The sequence below is a fragment of the Penicillium hispanicum genome (assembly GCF_028827665.1).
Source record: "Penicillium hispanicum strain IBT 35686 chromosome Unknown utg000003l_segment0_segment0, whole genome shotgun sequence".
NCBI lineage: Eukaryota > Fungi > Ascomycota > Eurotiomycetes > Eurotiales > Aspergillaceae > Penicillium > Penicillium hispanicum.
Window position 1 is genome coordinate 1,723,113 of NW_026623195.1, and position 23,238 is coordinate 1,746,350.

Consider the following 23,238-nt stretch of genomic DNA (forward strand, 5'->3'; position numbering starts at 1 on the left):
GCGTAGGGACATTTCTGTTGGAGAATTCCGCTCAGCAAAGACCCTTATATGCAGGGGCTGAGGACCCGTCTAAGTCTCACTACACAGCACTCTCCAGATCCAAGATAACAAAAGAGAGAATAAAAGCGTGGATTGAGCTACTTGGCTGTCGGGTAAACAATAGACCTCGATAAAAAAGCTATCGCGCACCAGCCCCCGGCGCCTCATCTTTCGCCATGAATCCAATCAACATTGAGTGTTCAGGATATCAGGATCTGAATTCATCAGGCTCCTCGTCGATGATAGAGTTGGTTCGGCGAATGGATAAGCGGGCACCCGGCTCTCCAGCAGGGTTCTTCTTAAATGCAGTCCTTTTCAGACACTCGTCAAACTCACGCCACACATCGAGAACCATCTCGACATGTCCCATCTGCAAAGGCTTCTTCTCATATCGCGCGATAGTTCGTGCAGTATGGATCGAGTTGGCAATCTCTCGACCATTCATCTTCACGCCCACGAACGTGTCGACTGCGTCTTCTGGGTCGATATCTCTCTCTGCAAGAGGGATGGATTTCAGGATTTGCGTCCAAATCTTTTGACGGATTTCGAGTTCGGGCGGGTTATATTCGAGAGCCAGATGAACACGCGATTTCATCGCGCGGTCAAAAGAGGTGATTCGGTTGGTTGTCAGGAACACGATCCCACTGAAATACTCGAGCTCCTTTAGAAATACTATAATTTTTTTTGGAGATTTCAGCACTGCTCGTTATTACCTGTAAACTTTGGACGGCCATACCTGCCACAATGGAATTGCGCTGGGAACTATCATTGTTCCGAGCCTCGAGGAAAACGTCGGCTTCGTCCATCAGTACAACTGCCCTCCACATCGTGGCATATCGCAGAAGAAGCTTCAGACGGTATTCAAAGGACCAAGTGCTGTTCCATTTATTGAGCTCTCCTAGCGATGTCATCATGAGGGCTTTCTGAGACCCTTCTGCCGCCGTCTCGGCCGTTAATGTCTTTCCCGAGCCGGGAGTTCCTTGCAAGAGGATGACTAGGCCTCTTCCTTTCTGTTTCATCTGATCCCGAGCGTCTTCGGGGAACGTGTGCGAGGTCACTAGCGAGCGAAGCACGAGTTTTTGACGGTCATGAATGATCAGCGAATCCCAGACATCTTCCCGCCACTCCACATCACGGATTTTGTCCACGAAGTACCGGCCCCATTCCTTCCGACTGAGTGAAAATCCATATTCAAATGGAGGGCAAAGAAGCGGCTCGGGCGTTTTCGACTGTATGCTCGACCCGTTGGAAAACTGATCCTCCTGGAAGGTCTTGCGGTCCAGGATCACCCTGCCGAGCTCAGTATACGGCAACCATACGCCAGGGAAGTCTGCCATCTCCGGATGGAAATATTCGAAGTCTGGCTCTTTTAAGAATTGTGCCTGGCCGTCGTACTCCTGAACAGACACCTCACGGAGACCCAAGAACTTTTGCCCGCGTTCTCGAAGGCGATCTTCCAGACTGGATCCCTCTTTGACAAATTTGCGAGGATAAATGGGGAGCTCGGTGATCACTGCGGGATTCTCGCCGGCAAAGCTTTTTTTCTGGAAGATTTTGGAGACCTTCTTGCTCTCTCCCTCCAAGGTGCCGTCGTGATCTGTGTAGACACAGTGTACTTCCAAGAATGGACCATCGACTTTGCTCTCCTCGTAGGCCGTCTTTTCACATCGCAATATCCAAGGATGACCCAGAAACTCGGTGTATACCAGATCACCGGGACGGAAGAGGCACCAGGCGCTGAGAAATTTGATCTGGTTCTTTCCTACCATAGCTAGTAGGCGATCTCTCTCGGGCCCGATTTCATGGTCCATGAAGTCGAAGAGTAGGTTCAAATGCATGCGCTCTTCGGCATCTGTGGTAGTCTGGCGACGAGTGTCCAGCCCTTCCCAGTAATGCAGCAACATCTGGAACGGGCTGTCCAAGGTGAAAGGGATCGTGAAATCCGCTGGGACGGTGACATAGGAGACGACGACCTCTCTAAACACTTTGAGAAGACGACTGGAATTGACCTGTAGAGTCGTGTTTTCCAACTGATTCTTTTCATCCAAATATCGACTGATAACCAGTGCATAGGGAGTGTCTTTGTCGCCAACCATCAACTGATCAAATGGCTTGGTGAGAACTTCGACGGATACCTTCCCTTCCTTCTTCTTGCTGTGGCGGTATACTTTAAACTCGCATTTTTCGCCCTGAATATTTGCGGGATCCATGATTCGGTGATGCAGGGATATGGTTTTTGGTGGTGGGCAATATAAAAAGTTCGCGTTCGATTGTATGGTTTGACAGGAATGAACCACTTGCGATAGACGGGAAACCCAAGCATATCTAGCGTGCGATGGGGCTCAAGACTGGCATATGCAAACCTACCTTTTTTGATCGTCTGAATCGTCCCTGGTCAGGTGTTTTTGGCCGCGAGGCTGTGCTTCTCAGCACCTGTCAGATTGCCTGTATTCCAGCCCCCACGACATGCTGCATGAATAGCGTCGGGTCCCCACTCTTTGACACCCAGTGGTGAGCCAAAAGGTCACCGTGCGGAGGGGCCTGGTGTCATTCATAGGGTTATTGGTCTGGGATCTTCACGATACGAGTCCAGATCCGGGCCGCTGGACAGCGCATGTCAGGCTCATGTGCATAATAGTGGCAAAGAGCTGCGCGGGGCGCCTACATATCGTCAATTCTTGCCTCATTCTGTATCATTTTGGTATCACCAGGGCACTAGAAGTGTCTCACTTCTGTTGTCAGCCGCATACCAAGCCGCCTTTTGTTCATTTTCATCCTTGTCAACGGCGGATTGTGGCCTTGCGCTACATCTCAGCGCGATGGCAGCCACCAAGGCAGCATCTAGTCCCTTGGCCCAGGCCATCGACGAGTTTCTGGAGGGAATGAAGATTCGCGATCGTAAAAACCCTTTTTATGAGAAAGTCCTGACTTCGCGAGCGGTTCTGGCGCTAAAAGACAATCCGCAAGGTGTCCAGCAATGTGAAGACCGGCTTCTGGAATCCGTGAAGGAACTCGAAAAGCAGAAGCGATCAACTAAGACGCTGAAAACCCTGGGCACACTGACTCCCTTTGTAGACGGGCTCAAGAGCATGATCGATGCCTGTGCGAGCTTACTCCAGGCCAGCCCCTTCGCGGTGGGCGTCGCCTTCACGGGTGCGAGCCTCGTGCTCAGTGTGAGTCCGGGGGTGTGGTTCTCCAATCGATACGCATCCAAGATCTGACGATTGGTTAGTTGGCTCAAAAGACAAACAGCCTCTTTGAAAACGTGTTTACTGCCCTGGACGAGATTGGGAGCTGCTTGCAGTGCTACGCGAAGTTCTCGGTCGCGTACGAGACCTCGGACGAAGTGCGAGAGCGCCTGGTCGCTTCGTACAAAACCATCGTCTCCTTCTTCTCCGCTGCGACGAATCTTCTTTCCAAGAATGGTCCGTGGTTCCTTAGTCTGTTTCCGCGGGAGTTCGTCTCAGATCGCTGACGTGAAGTTTCAGTTCTTGTGGGCGCTTTCAAAAACGTCTTCAACCCGCTGGCGGAGCCGATCGATGGGACAATCGAAACGCTCCGTCAGGATCGTGATAGAGTGACCGCCATCGCCCAGGCCGAGGAAGCCGTTCGAGCTAACCAACGCCGCATCCACGAAAAAGCAGAGGAGGAAAGTAAGTGCTGGCTTTGGCGCACTGCAGATCGGATTGCAATGTGGCTAACGGAGAGGAAGGGCGATTGAGAGAGGGCATTCTCGACTGGATCAGCGCTGGCGATGACCTCGACGTGCGCGGAGACGTGCAAATGCACACGGAGCGACGGCACAGCAAAACCTGCTCCTGGCTATTGGAAGACGAGCAGTTCCAGCGCTGGCGAGACAGCACGCCAACTACCCGCGATGCCGGCGGCTCTGTCTTCTGGTACAATGCGCCTCCTGGTTCGGGAAAGACAGTACTATCCACCGCCGTGATCGAGCACCTGAATAGCAGGAATTCTCCCACGGCATGCTTCTTCTACTCCTTTAGTGACTACACCAGGCGACAGGCCCTTACGGCGCTCCGAGCTGTCGCCATTCAACTGCTCAGCATTCTCAAAACTGGCATTCCTGGCAGAGTTGTCGAGTTGTATCATGATGAAATGTCTCGCAATGCGCGATACATGCAGATTCCAGGGATCGCTATCGAGGTTGTCCACGAGCTTCTCAAGCAGTGCAGCTGCGTCTACGTGGTGGTCGATGGCTTGGATGAATGTCTTGATGATGATAAGATGCGCGGCATGTTGACCAGTATCGCGTCTGCGCCAACTTACGGAGCCACAAAATGGTTCTTTACCAGCCGTCCCGATGTTCACATTCGAGACATGATGAGCAGACTTGGGGCATTGACTGTGTCTCCATCTGTATCGACTTTACAATCGGATATTAGACTGTTTCTAGCAGATGGGCTAGAACACCTCCCAGACAAAATCGACGAATATGTCGAATACAGCGAGGGCAGCTTCCTGTACTCGAGGTTCCTACTGGACACGCTACGTGGCGAAGGCGTGACTTGTGAAGACGATATACGAAGGGCACTTCATGCATTTCCAAAAGGCTTGACTGGGTATTACGTCCGGAGTCTTCTCAAGCTGTGCGAGCGGACTGACTTCGAGCAAGAGCTTGTTCAGTAAGTCATCCAATGCCCCAGATGTGCAGTATGTACTAACTCGCCTTCAAGGCGAATTTTCATGATTCTCGTCACAGCAGTCCAGTCTATGACGTGGAATGAGCTACGCAACGCGCTCGCCATCCGCCAGGGCGCATCTGATCACTCAGCATCTCGTGTCCCCAGCGAAAAGACAGTACATACTCTCTGCGGGTCATTGCTTGTGTTTGATCGATCTTTGAAAGATCATGAAAACAACCCAAAGATCAAGCTATGTCACAAAACATTCCAGGATTTTTTGCTCGAGGATCCCCAGAATCTTCCGATCTCCAAATCTCTCCGTGAACATCATGAAGACAATATTACCAGCATGCAGAAATTCTTCATTGATGATGTCCGTGCTTTTGAGCACATTGGGCGCGACTGCATAACGCTTTTGAACTATCGACGTTATGGTTCCTTTTCGGATGCTAAAGCCATTTTGGATGCCGAGGATTCTGAGAACGCGTTTTTGAAGTATGCGGCCGCCTTCTGGTTTCTCCACTTTATGGACACCACTCATCACCGCAAAGAAGTCTTCGAAGAGATCCAACGGTTCCTGGAGAGTCCGAACTTCTGGACATGCATTGCTGTGCAAAGCTATGTCGTCCCCTACCTCTTTGGTCGCTATGAAGAAACCGCAAGAGGATGCTATAAAATGGGTCTCAGACGAACGGCTCGATGTCAAGATGATTGCTTTGGGGTCCCTTTGCCTATTTGGCTGGAAAATTATCCTCCTCATGGACCTGAACTCGATCGGGATTTCTGTTCTTTCGTGAGCGACTGGCACGAAGTCCTCGCCTCTCGGCCTGGGACGCTAGATCAATGTGTACCATTGAGCTCCATGAAGTCAAGACTAGGAGACAACTTTCAACGAAACGAGAGAATCCGTGTCTGGAAGTTTCGGGAGAAAATGGGTCTTGAGAACATCTCTGGGCTGCACGTCAATTCGATATCTCTTTTGAAAGGCAAGCTCCTTGCTGAAGTTATTTGCACTCACCATGACGAAAGCCCGAACCTCCGCCACTATCACTGTGTCTCAATATTCTCCAAGGACAAGAAAGTGCATGTAACCTTTGATACAGATTCAACAGCTACGAATCTCGAGGAGAAAGCTATCGATTTCCAACTCCAAGACTCTGGCTCCGAGGTGAGAGCATTAGAGTTCGACGAGTCAAAACTTCATCTCCAACGAAAGGTGGGAAGAGCTCGTGAAATCTTTCCTGTGCCCGATTCGTGGAAATCAGGGAATCCAAATCACACCTGGCGGGTCAAGTGGCAACAGAGCCAGAAGGTTTCGCGCGGAAAGATCGTGATCTTCCACGTTGCGCGTGAGGAAAAGAAGCCTGAAATACCAAAACCCGGAGATTCCGAGTCCGAGTCCGAAGAATCTGACTCTGATTCAGACACTGGATCCGACTCGGACTCGGACTCGGGGTCTAGCTCGGGCTCCAACTATGACTCTGGTTATGAAGAGTGCCAGCAAGGTGACGCCCAGAAGCTTGAAAAGGTAGCAAATGACTGGGTCGTCATTGTGGATGCCACTTCCCAGCCCGTGTGGCTTCCGTTGAAGTTAGATAAAAGGCACAGCGGGGGGGTTGCATTCGCTGCTCATCCAACACAGCCTGTCGCTGTCGTGGGCCTGGGTGACGAACGGGTTATTATTGCTAATACTGAAACCGGGCAATCTGAGATTCAGAGACTCCCCGGTGCATTTGAAGATAATGCTTCTGCTTTTGTTATCTGTCAAGGTGGGTATTAGCCTCTACCCTAGTTCATTTACCACGACATCTACTAATGTTAATTAGAGCTACACTTTTCATCATGTGGGCTATTCCTATATTGCCTGACGGCATCATTCAAAGACGAACCCAATTACGCACAATGCGACTTGACACTTTCCACCAGCCTCTATGCTGCGGGTAACTTGCAGCCCAGTTCGAGTCCCACACAACGAATCACCTACAAGCTTCGAGAAAGTCTCGAGAGCTTACAGCTCAATCTCCTGCTTTCTCATTGGACAGATAACGATCTGGTGGTGGCACTTCCCCCTCTCACCTGCGAACCGAAACTTGTAAAGTTTGGCCTACCGCGGCCATCTGATGTAGGTGATGAGCCAACGGCGCAGAATCCGCAGACGCTACAGGATCCGATATACTTCCCTTCCTCAACCACGGTCTCCAGCCCGGTGTTACTCTATCGACATCGGTCAAAGGACCATGAGTTGTTTCTCTGTTTGACGCGCAGGCCATCAACCCGTAGATTGGAACCAGTCGATGGTCAGACGTCTGCGCCCTCATCTTCTCCCGTGGTGGTTCGATGGAAGATCCCGCATGACAAAGGTGGGTGGAGATGTTGGGATCCCAGTAATGACGAAGAGTCGGAGGATTTGAAACGAGGTGTCGAGGATCACCGAATCTTACGTGGTCGGTTTGTGGATGGGGATAGGAGGTTTCATGTTCCCATTCGGTCTGGTTTGGATTGGACACGAAAGGCCTACTTATCATGCGCTTGATCCTCGAGACTTTGTCTTCTGTCGAATGTAAAAATATACTGCATGTTTAAATACCAAATTGATTCTTTTATACAGATGAACCGCTAGAATCGTAGCCTCACAGATTTCTGACCTTGAAGGGCAGACCTCCTCCCTTGCAGGCATCAGCCTCTTCGAAGTACCAGTGGTGAGCGGGGATGTCAGTAATCAACGGCGGGCCAGTTCCTGTATTCCCATTGTCTGTGTTCACGCCTTGAAGAATTTCCACGTCGGTGGTCCCGACAGTGGCGTTGTTAGGCGACGTAATCCAGTACTCCGGCGTGACATGCGAATATCCCTGATAGTTGTCAGCTTGGATTTTCTGCCTAACGGGCTCGAAAGAAAGAATTCACCATTGCAATCAGCGGCAGCTTGGGGACTGGGTCGTTGGTGTGCGTGAAGCGGTAGTTCTTCCCCTGCGCCGAGATATACTCGGCCAGCGCCGGATTGGCAACGCGAGGCGAGGCATACGCGTAGAGCGTGGACGGATGTCCCTTACCACGGAGATCGGCGGCGGCAAGAGTAGCAACGCCAGCACCCAGACTATGGCCAGTCACCACAAGTTGATAGTCAGGATGGTCAGCCACGGTACTATTAAGAGCCTTGGTGATATCATCACGCACGAACTGCCAGGAACTCCAGAAGCCGAGTTCAGCGAAGCAGCCGTCGCAGAGCCCAGGGTCAGTGTAGGGGAACTCGACGTCGGCAACCCAGTTGCGAACAGAGTATGAGCCGCGGAAGGCCAGCACGATGGCTTTGTTGGTGTTGTCCACAGCCAGGAAGCCAGCGGTGTCAGTGGCAGTTGTGTTCGAGAAGTCGTAGATAATGGCAGTATCGGCAGCTTCGACCTGGGGGCAGTTGCCCACCGAGCAGGTCAACTTGTGACCGGCCTTAGAAACGTAGTTATCATAACAATACGACGCGGCCGCATACTGAACCCAGAACTTGAACTGGGTCAACTCATTGGCCGACACATCTAGACCCCGATAAGCCACGTGAACGGAAGAGTAGAAGAGGAGGTTCCCTACCTCGAGCATTCAGCTTAGCTGGAACGGCACGGCCGAGCGCAGTGGCTGCGGACACCAGGACCCAGAAACGTGAGAAAAGCATATTTGAGGAGTCGGCAGGTCTGATGGCGGGCCTCGGAGTGCAAGATCCATGCGCAGGAGGGTCTTTATAGTCAACGAAACCCACGCGGCTCCCGCATGGCTACCCACCGCAGGACTGCCTATCGTGCCGTGGACTCGATTTGCAGAATGGCAATGCGTGATTTAGCACGCCTGAAGATCTTGCCCTGGTGCGTCGGGGTGCAGACTCTACCGGCCATTCAGCGCGCAGCAATCCAACCCCAGCCCATTGGTACATAGCCCCCGGTGGTTCGATACGGCCTCCTAACTCGATCCGGAGATCATCCGGTGAGAATTTGAAACCACGACGCTGATCGCGGATCCACATCGGCGAGGCCAACAGGTACGGCCGAGGCAAGTTCCATGCGCCATTGGTATTCAGTGCGCAGGGAATAATGACATTCACGAGGGAAGTCGATGCCATTGATGCCATTCTCTCGAGCAAGTCAAGGCAGAACAGAGGATGGTGGTGGTTGCAGTTGTGGTTGTGCAGTGCGAATTGGTGCGCCACTCCACAAGTAAATCATGCAGGAACCGGCCTCGGCTCCAGCTATGCTTCCCCTTTGCATGTGCAACTATCCACATCTCCCCTCGCCTTCCGGTTCATGACATTGTCGATCGTGTGTCGGATGTCGCTTGTCGGGTCTGGTTGTGGAAAACTCCCAAGTTTTGAGATCGTAACCCGATCCGAGGTCCGACGCTCGGCGCCCGAATTTCGGTCCATCGGCGCCTCGGTCGTCTTCTGTTCGTTCAACGACAGTCCGATTTAGAGCCTGACGACCATTTGCGAACAATCGGGTTCCCTCGATTCCTTCGTCTCCGTTGCTGATCATTCGGGCAAAATCTCCGATCCCTCGATACAGTCCACATGCGCTGCACGGCACAGGTGTATCAGTCGAGCCCAGGAATCCAGTCATAGTAGATCGCTGCCTCCACTGATGCCAGCGGGATTTCCACTCTGTGGAACATACGATGCTAGTCTGATGCTGGAATCTCCTGGGGTCATTTACTGAGCGGATCATGTTATGAGGCCCGCGAGATACTACTATGATTCGGAATCACACCCAATGCCTTCGGAATTGTACCTATCCTAAGTTTTAGTGGCCACTTATATGGCAGAACCATATCATCTGGAAATCTTGGGGTGTTGCGCAAAAACGACGGCTCCGCCAGAGCCAGTGGTAACATGTCACACCATCCATTCAGGCCTGCTGTCGACTTGCATCATTTCGAACCACCTCGTCACATCAAGCATCCATCCTTGATACTTGAGTGCATCTCACTCAAGCCCACTCGCACTCGACGGTAGCCGGCTCGACCAGCGCCATTACCTGCTTGTCTCTGGCTGGCCTCCTTGTTCTTAAGGCTATCCACACTGGGCGAGACTGAGCGAGCACCACTCATGGCCGGCGTAGGGAGTTTGGTGACGGACGCAGAAATGCGTTCGAGGGCGAAGACCTCGACCATCCACTCATACCAAACCTTCCGGTCATCGGTCTGGCGGTACATAGTAACAACGATTTCACCGTTATCGGGAACATTGAGTGGGGTCTGAGATTGGACGTAGTATTAGCATCATTTCTCATAAAGTGCTTCCACTTACTGAAGAGGAATCAGGGCACGGAATCATCTTACCTTCAAGGGGAAGTAGATAGGGAACCAGCTGATCATGCTGGCGCTCTTAGCCTCCATTGTTACGGGGTTTGTGGACAGCTCAATATCACCGTAAAGCACCGTCTCGAAATACCCACCCAGACCGTGACATACGCCCCTGTTCTGAGTAGGAAACGTTAGGCATGTCTGACGGACATTGTGCGAGTTCGAAATGGTAGACTGTGCGGGAGGCTGGGCCGGGATGTTTCGATTCGGGTGGGAGAAGGACCATGCAGTTTGCACGAAGGGAGTTGGGAAGTCGGTGACAGCTGTAGATACAGTGGCACTCGACGAGCGATTCGCGGTGTTCTGGTTGCTTGCAGGGGGGTCTGTAGAGGACAGGAAATCGATAGCGTGCAGCATGACCACATAGGGCGTCTCTGGAGCAGAAGGGTTGGAAACTGTCTGGTTCATGATATCTGAGTGTAGCTTGGGGGCGGAAATTGGGGTAAAATGCGCGGAATACGATGCTGGGATAGAGATGCCGTGAACGGGGTTGACGAGATCGTTGACGCCATCCAAACATTCTGGAGAAAGCTCATTATCGGCAAATGATCCAAGCAGCTCTGAGACCACGATATCAACGTAGGTGTGCGCAAATTCAGACGCCTGAGGGCCAGCAAAGTCAGAGACTCGGCCCGGGTCATTTTCCCCCTTCTTGGGCGTATAGAGCAAAGAATCTTCGATGCCCAGCGATTCACCGACCTGCTCCGGGTTCTCCGTGTCCTGCGTAGCACCTCGTCGCACACGAGGCCCTTTCCAGCTGCGCATGTCTGATTGAACCAACGTGACCTTCCCATCCCAGATAGTATCATTATGCCGTTGCAACAGAACAAACGCATTTTGGTTCTTCTCGACAGCCCATAAATCAATCTCTACTCCGGCCTCCGCACTTGCCTTGAGAGCACGAGTTACCAGCGGGCCCCGGCCAGCACCCACGACGGCGAGAATCACTTTTCCGTCAGGATGAGACGTTGGCTTCTTCTGGTCGGCCCAGTCTCTCAGGGCCTTGGCGATTGCTCGCTCGTACCACTCGTACTTGATCGGGTCCTTTTCGAAGACCTCGTACGTGATACTCTCCAGGTTGACAGTCAATGGTTGGAGCGGGGCTTGCAGATAATCTTGATATCCCACTCCAAATCTCTCGATAGGAGTACGCGGAGGTTGCCGCTGCTGCAAATTTCGCACATAGGAGAGATGGGGAGTAGGATCATAATGTTTCTTGTTGGCTCCAGCAACTTGCGAAAGGCTAGGGTACTCAGACCCAGATAGCTGCGATTGGTTCGTCTCAGGGTCGTCCGCATTCTCAATCCCTGGGATAGGGCCCACGTTACAAAGAAGGATCCATGGCGGAGTGCGAAGACGCATCAGCTTCGCTATCAAGGCTTGATGAGCTTTGGACAAGACTGGGTATCCTTTCTGGTTCTTCAGAAAGGATGATGCATCAATTGTGAGCAAATGCACAGGCTCTGAATGCCAGCGTGACTGCACAGATACAGATGGAAGCTGCTTTGGCATTGAGAGGCCTGGTTCAATTAGCGAACCCTTCCGTAAGTAAATATACGATTGGAGATAGGAAAAGGGGCTCCTTACCGACGAACAGTCTTGTATGATATTTACAAGTTTTCCGGATCAAGTCCCAAGCGTCCCATGTCCCAAAGGGGTCAAGTTGAGGAGAGAAGCCTTGGTCTGGCTGCAAGTATTCCTCCCGAGCCAGCGGAGCTAGATCACCCATGGTATCAACCTCTAATTCGGGGTTATCAACCATCCGCAGCCAGATATGAAATTGGATATAAGGGCCTAGATTCAAGGCATCCTGAATGGCTCGTGCATAGTATACCACCCCTGCCGAATGCAAACTGCCGTGGTGCAGCTTTGGGCCAGGAAGTAAAAGATATCCAATTCCACAGAAAGCGGCGTATGCCACTTCCAGCATGAGAACCTGTCTGGAGAGGTCCGCAATCAATGGATCAGGTGAACATAAATCAATCCAGCTGCTAGTCACACCGACGATCTGACTGGTAGCTTCATTAGGCGTGAGATTAGAATCCAATTTTGATAGCGGAGGGATTCGCAAAGGCCTTGTATTCTGCGTAGTTGCCATGGTTCCAATGAGATCATAGGCTGGTGATTGCAGATTCGCTATATAGGAAGACAACAGTCCCAACACCCTCGATTGGAAATGCGGCGTGGTGATGGGCACAGTCAACATATCATACTAGAAGCTTTCAGATTAGCATGAAAAAGTGGACGCACGAGGGAAGGACCGACATTGCTCTCATGGACTCTCTGCACCACTTGAGGCGTGACACTCAGTGAGCGATTCGTCTCATGCTGACCGATGCAGAAACTTGGTGCCGCATCTTCAGAGGCGCTATAGCTGTCCATGTTGACAGGGACTTTGGCAGCGTGGTGGGGTGAACAAAGTCTGAGAGGCTCAGCTTTGGCTAGAGAGGCAGGGTTTACGACGCGCAGAATCACGCCACAGGGTGGCAGGTGACCACGGGTATGCTTACAGCACACACACACACACAAGCAAGGCCAGAGAGAACACGCCCAAACCTGACCCCTGCGTTAGTCGACCGCGTCCCTTGATCCCTTTGTGGGGAGCGGCAGAATACCGTAGGCGGTGAGATCAGATAGGCAGCTGGGGCGATCGCCGCTCGACCTTCCTATCCGAGTTTTTTATCGGCCAGCTGAGTTTTGCACTCTCCAACTCCCTCCACTCCGACCACTACACCATGGTTGATCGCCGTACAGACTCGGACGGTCCCTCGCGGGCGAAGCGTCAAAAGATGGATGCCGGAGACCCCAAAGAAAACCCTTACCTGGCCCATATGTACGAGGGCACCAACGGTGCGGGCACCAATTCGGCCCTGGCCAAGTTCAAGCGGCACCAGACGACTGCTGCACTGGCCAAGAAGGCCGAGGATGGCGACATCAACCCTTTCAGTGGTCAGCCTTTCTCCAGCAAATATGTTTCGATCTTGAAGGCTCGGCGAGATCTGCCCGTGCATGCGCAGCGGTGAGTCTCACGAGTTTTGCGCCCTGCGAGACGGTATACTGATCTTTTCCATTTAGTGATGAGTTCCTACAGCTTTACCAGCAATCCCAAATTCTAGTATTTGTTGGTGAAACCGGTTCCGGAAAGACCACTCAGATCCCCCAATTCGTCCTATTTGACGATCTCCCTCAAACCCAGCGCAAAATGGTCGCATGTACACAGCCTCGTCGTGTGGCCGCTATGTCCGTCGCCCAACGTGTCGCAGCAGAGATGGATGTCAAACTTGGCGAGGAGGTCGGTTACAGCATTCGTTTCGAGGATATGACGGGTCCCAAGACCATTTTGAAGTACATGACCGATGGTATGCTGCTGCGAGAGGCCATGAACGACCACAGCTTGTCGCGCTACAGCACGATCATGCTGGACGAGGCTCACGAGAGAACCATGGCTACCGATGTCCTGATGGGTCTTCTGAAAGAGGTGGTGCAGCGTCGGCCGGACTTGAAGATCATCATCATGTCCGCCACTCTAGATGCGCAAAAGTTCCAGCGGTACTTCATGGATGCGCCTCTTTTGGCTGTTCCTGGACGAACCCATCCTGTCGAAATTTTCTATACCCCCGAGCCGGAGCAAGACTACGTTGAAGCTGCAATTAGGACCGTTCTGCAGATTCATGCTACTGAAGACGAAGGAGACATTCTCGTCTTCTTGACCGGCGAGGAAGAGATCGAGGATGCTGCCCGCAAGATTTCGATGGAAGCAGATGAGATGGTGAGGGAAGCCGATGCGGGCCCACTCAAGGTATACCCGTTGTACGGCAGTCTGCCTCCCCACATGCAGCAACGTATCTTCGATCCTCCGCCACCGCCTCGTCGACCTGGTGGCCGCCCCGGAAGGAAGGTGATTGTGTCTACCAACATTGCGGAGACTTCTTTGACAATTGATGGAATTGTCTACGTGGTGGATCCTGGATTTTCTAAGCAGAAGATTTACAACCCCCGTATCCGTGTCGAGTCTCTCCTGGTCTCCCCGATTTCCAAGGCATCTGCGCAACAGCGAGCTGGTCGTGCTGGTCGTACTCGCCCTGGAAAGTGCTTCCGTCTCTACACTGAAGACGCTTTCAAGAAGGAGTTGATTGAGCAGACTTACCCCGAGGTTCTTCGGTCCAATCTGTCGTCAACCGTCCTTGAGCTGAAGAAGCTGGGAATTGACGATCTTGTCCACTTCGATCTAATGGATCCCCCTGCACCTGAGACCTTAATGAGAGCGTTGGAGGAGCTAAATTATTTGGCCTGCTTGGACGACGATGGCAATCTCACCCAACTTGGCCGTTTGGCATCAGAGTTCCCTCTTGATCCCGCACTGGCGGTCATGTTGATCAGCTCTCCAGAGTTTTACTGCTCCAACGAGATTCTGTCTATCACTGCCTTACTCTCCGTTCCCCAGGTGTTTGTGCGTCCAGCTTCTCAGCGTAAGCGTGCTGACGAAATGAAGAACCTCTTCGCTCATCCAGACGGCGACCACCTGACCTTGCTAAACGTCTACCACGCTTTCAAGGGTGACTTAGCTCAAGCGAACCCTAAGCAGTGGTGCCACGACCACTTCTTATCACTGCGGTCTCTTCAGTCTGCAGACAACGTCCGCATGCAACTCCTGCGTATTATGGAGCGCGAGGAACTTGAGATGGTGTCTACTCCTTTTGAGGACAAGAAGTACTATGAGAACATCCGTCGCGCCCTTTGCGCTGGTTTCTTCATGCAAATCGCCAAGAAGGAAGCCCAAGGGAAGAGCGTCTACTTGACCATCAAGGACAACCAGAATGTTCTCCTGCACCCCTCTACCGTATTGGCACACGACGCGGAATGGATCCTGTATAACGAGTTCGTCCTCACAACAAAGAACTATATTCGCACTGTGACTGCAGTCAAACCCGAGTGGCTCCTGGTATGGCTTATCCTTTTGATGGTCACTCTGTCATATTCCGCAATTACTGACTTTCGAAACAGGACATCGCCCCCACATACTACGATATCTCCACCTTCCCTAAGGGTGATATCCGCGCTTCTCTCCTTCGCGCTTCTGAACGACTTTCTCGCAAAGAGAAGATGCGCGCCGAAAAGCGTCGGTAGATAGGCCTGCTACTATCGTGATTTCTAGATTCTCTTCTCCCGACTGAGTCATGACCTTTCTCGAGCATTCAATAGAACATTTTCCACGCTTTTCTTTTTCTTTCACAACTCATATCATTCCAATCCATTCTGTCAGTTGAATTCTCCGGGTTTTGATTGAGTCATGCTGCTACTCGATGCTTAGATAGTCGAGGTTGTTTTCATCCAAACAGCGCGCCACGTTGACCCTCAAGGCTCTAGGAATACCGCACGACCTATGCGCAAGTCGTTTGTATTCAGTCCAGTCAGAAGAATTAACTAAGCGTGTCATGACGCGAGCCAAGGGCATGAAGCCACGCAAATGCGCACGCTTTGACAGCTGAGCAGAGTTTATATAAAATCACCATCGGTAAAGTACCAAAACAATCAGGACAAAAGGGTAAATTTCGCTATATATACATGACCAAAACCACTAGTTTCAAACAAGCATCCCGTTTATTGGTATCGCATCCCGGATCTAAAATAGTACAGTTGCATCGTAGTGTACAAGAGAACTTGCTACGTATCATCAAGAGATAGCCTGAAGGTAGACCTTTCTGCTCGCAGTCGGAACAAAGTGTGGTCTAGCTCTCCTCGATTGTGGTACAATGTCTCTTCAACTTTCAGGGGCATCAGAGACCGCAGTCGATGTGAGCTCATGGTTATCTGGCGTCCGTTCAAATTCAACCTTCATTGAACCTGTCGGGGATAACGGCGACTCGGATGAAGTGTCGGCGGTAGATTGCGAAACGGGTCCTTTAGGTCTGAAAATCTCAAACTCGCCTGTATTCGGTTTGAAAGAGGCACGTATGTAAATCCCGCGGAGCTCGGAAACAAGCCCACGAAGTTCAGCCACTTCAGTTTTCAAGCTGTTCAATTCATTGGAGGAGCTTTGTGCTTGCGAATCTTTATCCGAGGCAACAGCTCCAGGGCCGGAGCCTTTCTCGTGCGTACCCTCGTCAGATCGCAGGGTTTCAGCTCGGTAAACATTGTCGGCAAGAGCAGACGTCAAGGCGCCATGTGCATGTCGAGCTGCAAGGTATGAGAGTTGCTGCATTCTTGTGCTATCCAAGGGAACATCGAATTTGCTCAACCGCTCTCCGAAAATGGCTCCGAAGTCGAGGAACTTCTGCCACGCGGGACGATCGATATTCTCTTCAGGGGCTTGTTCGGCAGCGCGCGTCCATCTGGTAAACTTGTGATCAATGATTGGGGCCACATCTAGTTGTCGTGCTGGCAAAGCGGGATTAAATCCACAGTGCATGGCAGCCGAGATGATTTCCGCAGATACGTCTGGTTTGCGACACGCATCACAGAAGTGTGCCATGATCACGATTAGACGCTCAACCATCTCGGGCGGGTGATCTGTCGACGAAAGTATGAAGGTAGTGGCTCTCTTTAATGCGCTGATACCCTTCTCCCAATCCTGTCTGATGCTGTAGAAGCGTATGTATTGAGACAAAGTACTGAAGTTGTCAAAGAAGCCGACACGACGCCCTCCATGGAGCCACGCATCGGCTCGATCTGGCTGATCAAAGCGTAATGCACAAGCTACCAGCTCCGAGATGATGACTGGGTTGTTGCTGTCATAAGGTGGGACAACCACTTCCACTCCATTGATGGTTGCACGCCGGTATTTTTCGGCGACTCCCAAATTTACCGGCCAACCTTTACCCGCAAGCATTTGGAGGAACAGGTCGAAGTCTTTGAGGTTTTTGGTCTTGCGGAAGAACGACAGAATGGTGACGACCAGAGATGGGCTCAAATGGAAATAGTTGGGCAATAATGTTCGCAGAAGCAATTCGTTGAGGTCGTTCTGGCGAGTTGTAATGAAAGCTAGGAGGATCTGCCTAAACGCTCCAGTACGATCCGGGTCGGGTGAGTTCAAAAGATTGCTAGATATCCGCAGAAGGACTTCCTGCAATGTCATATCTCGCCTCATGAACGCTGCGAGGTTCTCTTGGAGCTCTCTATCAAGCGTGTTGCCCTCTGTCCGTAGCGTTTCAATTTCTCTGCCCGCATAATTTTTCATGAGATCTTTGAAACGCGCTTTGGGATCTTGCTTCAAGGACCTCATGCGCTTCCGAATTTCGTTCAACTGTCTCAGAAGTTGGTCGGTATTCATATCAGGGATATCGGCGTCTGACATGTAATTCATCTGGAGTCCGGAGTAGCGGTGGGCAATAATTGGTCGCAACAGAATTCGAATAGCAAATTGTCTCAATGCGAGTTTCTGAATGGCTTTGATACGTCCATGATCGTTGAGGGCCCACTCCGGAATTGGTTCATGCAAAGCCGCGCGAAGTTCACCACCTTCATCTTCGGCAGTGCTAATACCAATCTCATGTTGTTCCAGCTCAGTATCTTGACTTTTGGTGGTGGCGGCATTGAGCAAGCGGCGTTCGGTATAGAAGGACCGTGTGGGTTGATACGGTGTGGCTCGTGGGGATGTCGCAAGAGAAAGGTTTGGAACGGTACCAAATCCCCTCTTCTGGAGGAATCCGCTCAGAGCCCGTGGTTTCCTCCGTAATTTTAGTGACTCGATAATCCGTTGCTCCTCATCCATCAACTCATTCACCTCCGCCTTGACCGCTGCAATTTTCTCCTCCCAGTCATGCCGGCGTTGGGTCTTCGCCCTCGCGTCGGCTAGAGCGGCGGCAGCGAAAATACTTGTGTAGAATGCGGTGACGGAATTGCCGATGCGAAGTCGTCTTTTGCTCGCCGCGGCCGCAGATCGTGAAGTGATACCATTAGCGGTTGTGCTTAGACGCGAGACGCAGTGGCAGGTCAACTGCGACGAAGCAGCGCGGGACCACAAGGCGTGCATTATCGGAACATCGCTCTTCAGCGATGCCAACCAGAGTAGCGAGCCTTAAAAAGACCACGCGCGCGGAGTTCCAAGGAAGGTCTGCGTGAGATAGCTGGGCGATGCGATATAACATGAGGTGGTGAAATTATTCCGGGGACGCAAATCTACCGCTGCAAACAATGCAAACCAGGACGGTCTGCTTCTCCTATTGATTTGGGGTTGGCCGTTATTCTCCGCATTTCATCTTTCTGTCATCTCTACTTTGCTACAATGGTTCAGCGTTTGATTTGTTTTGTTGCAGGTGTGCTCGCCGTGAGCAGTGGCCTTGCAAGCGCCCATGGATCGCATTCGAACGACCAACCCCCTTCCGATGACTGGGCTACGAGGCACATGATGGGTAGGTGGTCTCAACTCTCCAATCGGACTGGGCGTGGAAACTAACGCACGCACACACGATATAGAGGAACATCACATTGAAGGATTTGATGCGCCCTCCTTTTTCTCACTCCACGATTACGACTCATCTGGGGCATGGACCTCTGATGAAGTACGCAAGACCTATGGCCTCGACGACGAATCCAATGACGCCGTGAGCGAGTCTCGCAAGCAAGCTGCTGTCCGCACAGTCTTCGACCTTTTCGACCCCGAAGACAAAGGATTTATTACTCGTGATGACTGGTTGCAGGCAGTCGCTGCTGGCACGCGGTTACCCGACCTCGGCCTTGGACCGGGACACCATGGCGACATCGAGTACGAATACGAGATCCATCATTTTGAGAAATATCACGGAGACGATACCACGGAGGAGGAATTGACTCATCCCGAGGACATTGAACACTTCCGACGACATGACGAGGAGGAGGATGCTCAGATTAGGCTCGAAAAGCTCGAGCAGATGTCGATTGTCGAGGCCAACATCCCTCTGAAGTTCCGTCGCAACATGTAGATGCCTTGTCCATTCTTTTCAGATTATTTTGTTCATGTATATAAATACCGACATATTGGTCTTTGGCAAGGTGTTGGGTCTCTTGGCCGGAGGTGAAACATTCAAGGCAGTTTTGGTATGCCGTCTACTACACTAATTAAAAGCACCCAGGCTGCCTAGAGGTCTCTGTTGCCATATTCTGGTCTCTCCGGGCTGGAATCCGGGAAAGGGTCAAAGCCCGTCCGGGGCATATATATATTTGACTTCAAGGGCATGCGGTCGTCTTATCAGTTGGTTTTGAAACTTGATATTTGAACATCAAAAACACAATGCATGACGCCAGGTGCATATGTCTTTACATTTTCGACAAGGCCACACCTCACGGTTGGGTCGTTCAGGATAGCATGTTCCTCATGGACGATGGATCGGAGTTTGGCCAGTTCCTTCAAAATCCCGTCTTTCTTCTGCTTGATATCCCGCATATCCACATTCTCATGGACATGAAGCCAGCCGCCTTGATGGAGGTCGAGAACTCTGCATGCATTATCCCACGATGGCTGTGACGAGGGCAAGAGACCCAGGTTGACATGGCGAACAGGACTCCACGTTCCTCGTGTCTCCATAAGCTGTCGGACTTTAGCCATCACTTCAGCGGCCAATCTGTTGTCTCCTTGAAAAATAACAACTCGGTCCGCTTCTGTGAGACACTCCACGAACGCTTCAATCAAAGCAACCGGTTGCCCACTTTCTTGGACATGGAGAACCTTGCATTGCCATCCATTTGCTTCACATCCACGGCGAAGGCCCTCTACTGACCAGCCGTTCAACTCCCAGCCCCATACGCGCTTGACGCCGCGCCTGAGGTACGAAAAGACAAAATAGCCGATGCCGGCGTACATGTCAACAACACTGATCTCCGAAACTTTCTGCCCGAGGGTATGATCATCAAGGCCTGCGAATGACCTCTCCGAGGGTCCCAGCCCTAGGATCCGCGCTTTCTCTTTGACATTGCCGCGCGAGAACATTGTGTAGAACGGGGCCCAGACTTGCACAATGCCATGATTCTGAATGGTGCGCACCCAGAACGCATGTGCAAAGTCTGCTGGACTGGGTTGCGCGTCCTCGCTGCCAATGGCGGAAGCTGAGCTTGGAGCACCAAAGTCACCGTATAGTGGGATTAGGCCAACGGGACTACGCATCCGGTTCTCCTGGCCTTGCGCATTGGTCAAAGCGATCGGCGCATTGATAGCGATATGCGTTACTCCCAAGCACCTACAGGCCTCTGCTATTGAGGCATATAGTGCCCCTCGCTGGTCTGTTGTTAAAGCTGCATAGAATGCACCCCACGCGGGAGGTGTCTGGAATGCATTTGCAGGCAGCAGTAGAAGTGGTTCGTAAACCATGAACCGTTTCGGAAGGGCAGACTGGATTTCTTCATTGGGTATGTTGAGTTCAAGTAAAAGCGATTGTGATGATGCATTGCCCAAGAATTCCTGGATTCCGGCTTGCAATCTATTGATATTCTTCAGAGGTCGTCGCCTCTGGTATTGGGAAGTTCTCTGTGATTTGTCGTCTTGGTCATCCCGGTTGGGTCCTTGCAACTGAGGCGCTGGACTCATATCTATGTATGCCTTAGGCATGTCAAGTGAATTTTCGTCGACCACAAAATGGGCATTATATAGATTCACCTAAGTAGTTAGTTGGTCTTCAGTCACCTGGTGAGCTTCAAAACTAACCAGATTTCCAATCTGTCGAATGCTATGTATGCATGTCTGACATATTCATGGTCTTGAAATCCGGGACGATGTCGGGTTCGAGGTGTGACATCAATTGGTGGTTGAACAATCTGGAGAGGCCATCGCACGATCGCAAATTGTCCCACTCGTCATCGTCACGTGACCATGCTCTACATTGTCCATCCCTGTATAATATGAAAGATCATATACTGCATACGGAATACATGTATCTTAATAGAAAGACGATAGACAACAGGACGTGTTCGGAACTGTCGCCTACTGGATTTGGAAAGACACTGCAGCAATCTGATGAACTGAGGATTCACAGCCTGAACGTCTTGTCCTTCCTCTCAACGATGGGCCCACTTAATCTTAGCATGGCCTGAGAAAAAAAAAGGCCTATGAAATACCTGAAGTCAAAGAAATTCCTGTTGCATTCCAAGTATGGAGTAATGGATATCGAGGGCAACCAGCCGCAAAAGACGCAACCCCGCCAAAGGCCAGAACGACATAATGGGAGATCAAAGTCACACAGCACTGTTGACGCCGAAACAGACAATGAAAACAACGCTCACGCTTGAAACGAGGGGAATATTGGCCGCAATATGAGGAGAGAATGAGGTATCCACGAATTTCCACCACTCATGGGAGGTGCTAGAAACATGAAGTTTCCTTTGCAAACAAAACAGCGCGTCTAAATGATCAGATACCCGCGCCATTGAGAGAGGGCCGAACTTGTTTCCGCAAATCACATATAAACGGGGCTTGATAGAGGGATCCTGGCGTATAGCATACCATGTGAAAGATGCTCAGTATGAGATGGAGAGGACCGCTATAGTGCGATGGGGAGGTCTACGTCTTCAGCATTGACCCGTCAAAGGGCAGGGGGAAAGCTCTGATTTTCAGTAATCCATCCCACCCATCTTATCATTTGAGTCGACCACCCTGAATTGGTTAGCAAGGACAGAATTGAAGAGAAACGAAATGGGCCCGACTCACGAATATTGCTTCGTCAGAGTTCCTTCTCCACCCTTTGACAGGTCGATGCTGAAGACGTAGAAGTTCCCATCGCTGGTCACGACCATCACCTGGGGCGAATTGCTACTCATAGCAACCACACTCCGCAGTGGACCTGTATTTCCAGTTCCACCTGGACCTTGATTGGATCGTGGTAGCTTGATCCATGCAAAGTCTCGGGCAGGCTCCCACATCTCACTGACTCCCTTGGGGAGGTACCCACCCATTCTAGCAGCGACAGCTCCTCCGACATTTTGGGAGGTCCGGCGAAGCATTCCCATCAGTGTACCGTTGTGCTTCCTGGATGCCAATTCTGACCCAGGTTCACCCATCTCATCTTCATCGTTGATATTCCCGAAGGGACTCGCGCTGAGACTCTGGTCGCGACTGATTGGGGAGTGCGAAGAAGAACCATCGGAAGAGGGACCTTGGTGGCTCAGCTTGAAGAGGTGAATGGTGTCTGTGGATGAGGAGACACAGAGTAGGGTAGAAGTTGTGTTGAAAGACATGCTATAGATTCGGGAAGGCATGGAGCCACGCCGGAACTGGTACAGTTTGTGGCCATGGGGGACTGAGAAGACCCGGATGATAGTTCCTTTATCGGACGCGGTTGCAAGCAGAGTCCCATCGCTATTGAGCGTGATGCACGCCAATGGGGAGCGGTGAGCTTCGATGACGTTGATTGCCTCCAATTTTGAGACATCGAAGACGAGCACTTCACCACTTGTAGGTGATACATGAGACGTCCCTGGCGGAGCATGCGCTGGTTGCTTCACTGCTGCAGGGGCCTTTTGCGGCAGAGGATACGCCATGTAGCAGTTATCCGACGAAGGTGCCAAGGCGCAGATAGCTGGAAGACTTCATCAGCTAATTCATACAAGCTCAAGGGGATATCAGACAATACCGTGTGGATTTGGCGAAGTGTCGATAGTCGACAAGAGCTTCATTGTCTGGATGTCATATAAATATATTTGATCCTCCAACACGATGACCAGCCGCTTGCGATTCAACTTTACCGCCAGAACGGTAGTTGGGAATGTCAATTCACATATTGTGCATTGACGCTATTCAAAGCCATTATTAGATCGGGCCATCTCAAGGCTTTCTTACTCAGGGTAGTTGCCTTGGCACAGGCTCCGACAAACCTTGGTATTGGTGATCTGTAACCGTCGCGGAGATAAAATGAGGGCAACTAGAGAGGTCGAGAAGAGCATCTCAATCACCGCGATATTGCCTTCTTTGGTCTCATAGCTCTTGGCAAATGGGTCCGTTGTGAAAATGCGGAATCCCTTGGCGGTGGCTGACTGACGTCAGTCCAGACTCTCTGGTAAAGCACACATGGAGGCCAGAGGAAGCTTACCAACAGCCAGGTAGCTGTAGTCTTGGTTGAAGGTCACAAAGTTCATCGCCATCTTGGAGACGTGGGAGGTGGAAATCCGCGCCGAGGTGGATAAGAGCCGCGGAGGACAACCCCGCTTGGAGAAGGTCGCGAGGATGGGGGCTGAGGAAACAAGGAGTCCGCCCGTAACCGGTTTGTCCCTATCACCCCCCACGATCCCACGGGTCTACAAGACGAGGAGGCGGAGG

The 23,238-nt window shown here is 51.5% G+C and overlaps 10 protein-coding genes across 10 annotated transcripts; 4 read left to right on the forward strand and 6 right to left on the reverse strand.

Moving 5' to 3' along the window:
* Positions 1-247: 247 nt before the first annotated feature.
* N7459_003071 (ATP-binding protein) lies at positions 248-2,249 on the reverse strand (the record flags this gene model as incomplete). Its single annotated transcript, XM_056942255.1, has 2 exons — positions 248-711; positions 776-2,249. 2 exons carry the CDS (start codon positions 2,247-2,249, stop codon positions 248-250), a joined length of 1,938 nt encoding a protein of 645 aa, XP_056802138.1.
* Positions 2,250-2,858: 609 nt separating this feature from the next.
* On the forward strand, positions 2,859-4,686 carry N7459_003072 (uncharacterized protein; the record flags this gene model as incomplete). The annotated part of the gene is made up of 4 exons (XM_056942256.1): positions 2,859-3,212; positions 3,272-3,464; positions 3,522-3,692; positions 3,764-4,686. The coding sequence occupies 4 exons, from the start codon at positions 2,859-2,861 to the stop codon at positions 4,684-4,686; spliced, it is 1,641 nt and encodes a 546-aa protein (XP_056802139.1).
* A 57-nt stretch (positions 4,687-4,743) lies between these two features.
* Positions 4,744-6,462, forward strand: N7459_003073 (uncharacterized protein; the record flags this gene model as incomplete). The annotated part of the gene is made up of 1 exon (XM_056942257.1): positions 4,744-6,462. The coding sequence occupies one exon, from the start codon at positions 4,744-4,746 to the stop codon at positions 6,460-6,462; it is 1,719 nt and encodes a 572-aa protein (XP_056802140.1).
* An 850-nt stretch (positions 6,463-7,312) lies between these two features.
* Positions 7,313-8,784, reverse strand: N7459_003074 (lipase family protein; the record flags this gene model as incomplete). Its single annotated transcript, XM_056942258.1, has 3 exons — positions 7,313-7,531; positions 7,587-8,257; positions 8,451-8,784. 3 exons carry the CDS (start codon positions 8,782-8,784, stop codon positions 7,313-7,315), a joined length of 1,224 nt encoding a protein of 407 aa, XP_056802141.1.
* An 818-nt stretch (positions 8,785-9,602) lies between these two features.
* Positions 9,603-12,401, reverse strand: N7459_003075 (protein arginine N-methyltransferase; the record flags this gene model as incomplete). The annotated part of the gene is made up of 4 exons (XM_056942259.1): positions 9,603-9,911; positions 9,996-11,539; positions 11,607-12,231; positions 12,270-12,401. 4 exons carry the CDS (start codon positions 12,399-12,401, stop codon positions 9,603-9,605), a joined length of 2,610 nt encoding a protein of 869 aa, XP_056802142.1.
* Positions 12,402-12,754: 353 nt separating this feature from the next.
* N7459_003076 (DEAH-box ATP-dependent RNA helicase PRP43) lies at positions 12,755-15,146 on the forward strand (the record flags this gene model as incomplete). Its single annotated transcript, XM_056942260.1, has 3 exons — positions 12,755-13,038; positions 13,095-14,961; positions 15,024-15,146. The coding sequence occupies 3 exons, from the start codon at positions 12,755-12,757 to the stop codon at positions 15,144-15,146; spliced, it is 2,274 nt and encodes a 757-aa protein (XP_056802143.1).
* Positions 15,147-15,780: 634 nt separating this feature from the next.
* Positions 15,781-17,991, reverse strand: N7459_003077 (uncharacterized protein; the record flags this gene model as incomplete). Its single annotated transcript, XM_056942261.1, has 1 exon — positions 15,781-17,991. The coding sequence occupies one exon, from the start codon at positions 17,989-17,991 to the stop codon at positions 15,781-15,783; it is 2,211 nt and encodes a 736-aa protein (XP_056802144.1).
* Positions 17,992-18,243: 252 nt separating this feature from the next.
* On the forward strand, positions 18,244-18,919 carry N7459_003078 (nucleobindin SSP120; the record flags this gene model as incomplete). Its single annotated transcript, XM_056942262.1, has 2 exons — positions 18,244-18,370; positions 18,435-18,919. The coding sequence occupies 2 exons, from the start codon at positions 18,244-18,246 to the stop codon at positions 18,917-18,919; spliced, it is 612 nt and encodes a 203-aa protein (XP_056802145.1).
* Positions 18,920-19,185: 266 nt separating this feature from the next.
* N7459_003079 (tRNA(Phe) (4-demethylwyosine(37)-C(7)) aminocarboxypropyltransferase) lies at positions 19,186-20,538 on the reverse strand (the record flags this gene model as incomplete). Its single annotated transcript, XM_056942263.1, has 1 exon — positions 19,186-20,538. One exon carries the CDS (start codon positions 20,536-20,538, stop codon positions 19,186-19,188), a length of 1,353 nt encoding a protein of 450 aa, XP_056802146.1.
* Positions 20,539-21,536: 998 nt separating this feature from the next.
* Positions 21,537-23,063, reverse strand: N7459_003080 (phosphoinositide binding protein ATG18; the record flags this gene model as incomplete). The annotated part of the gene is made up of 5 exons (XM_056942264.1): positions 21,537-21,579; positions 21,634-22,501; positions 22,556-22,715; positions 22,797-22,951; positions 23,012-23,063. The coding sequence occupies 5 exons, from the start codon at positions 23,061-23,063 to the stop codon at positions 21,537-21,539; spliced, it is 1,278 nt and encodes a 425-aa protein (XP_056802147.1).
* Positions 23,064-23,238: the final 175 nt, after the last annotated feature.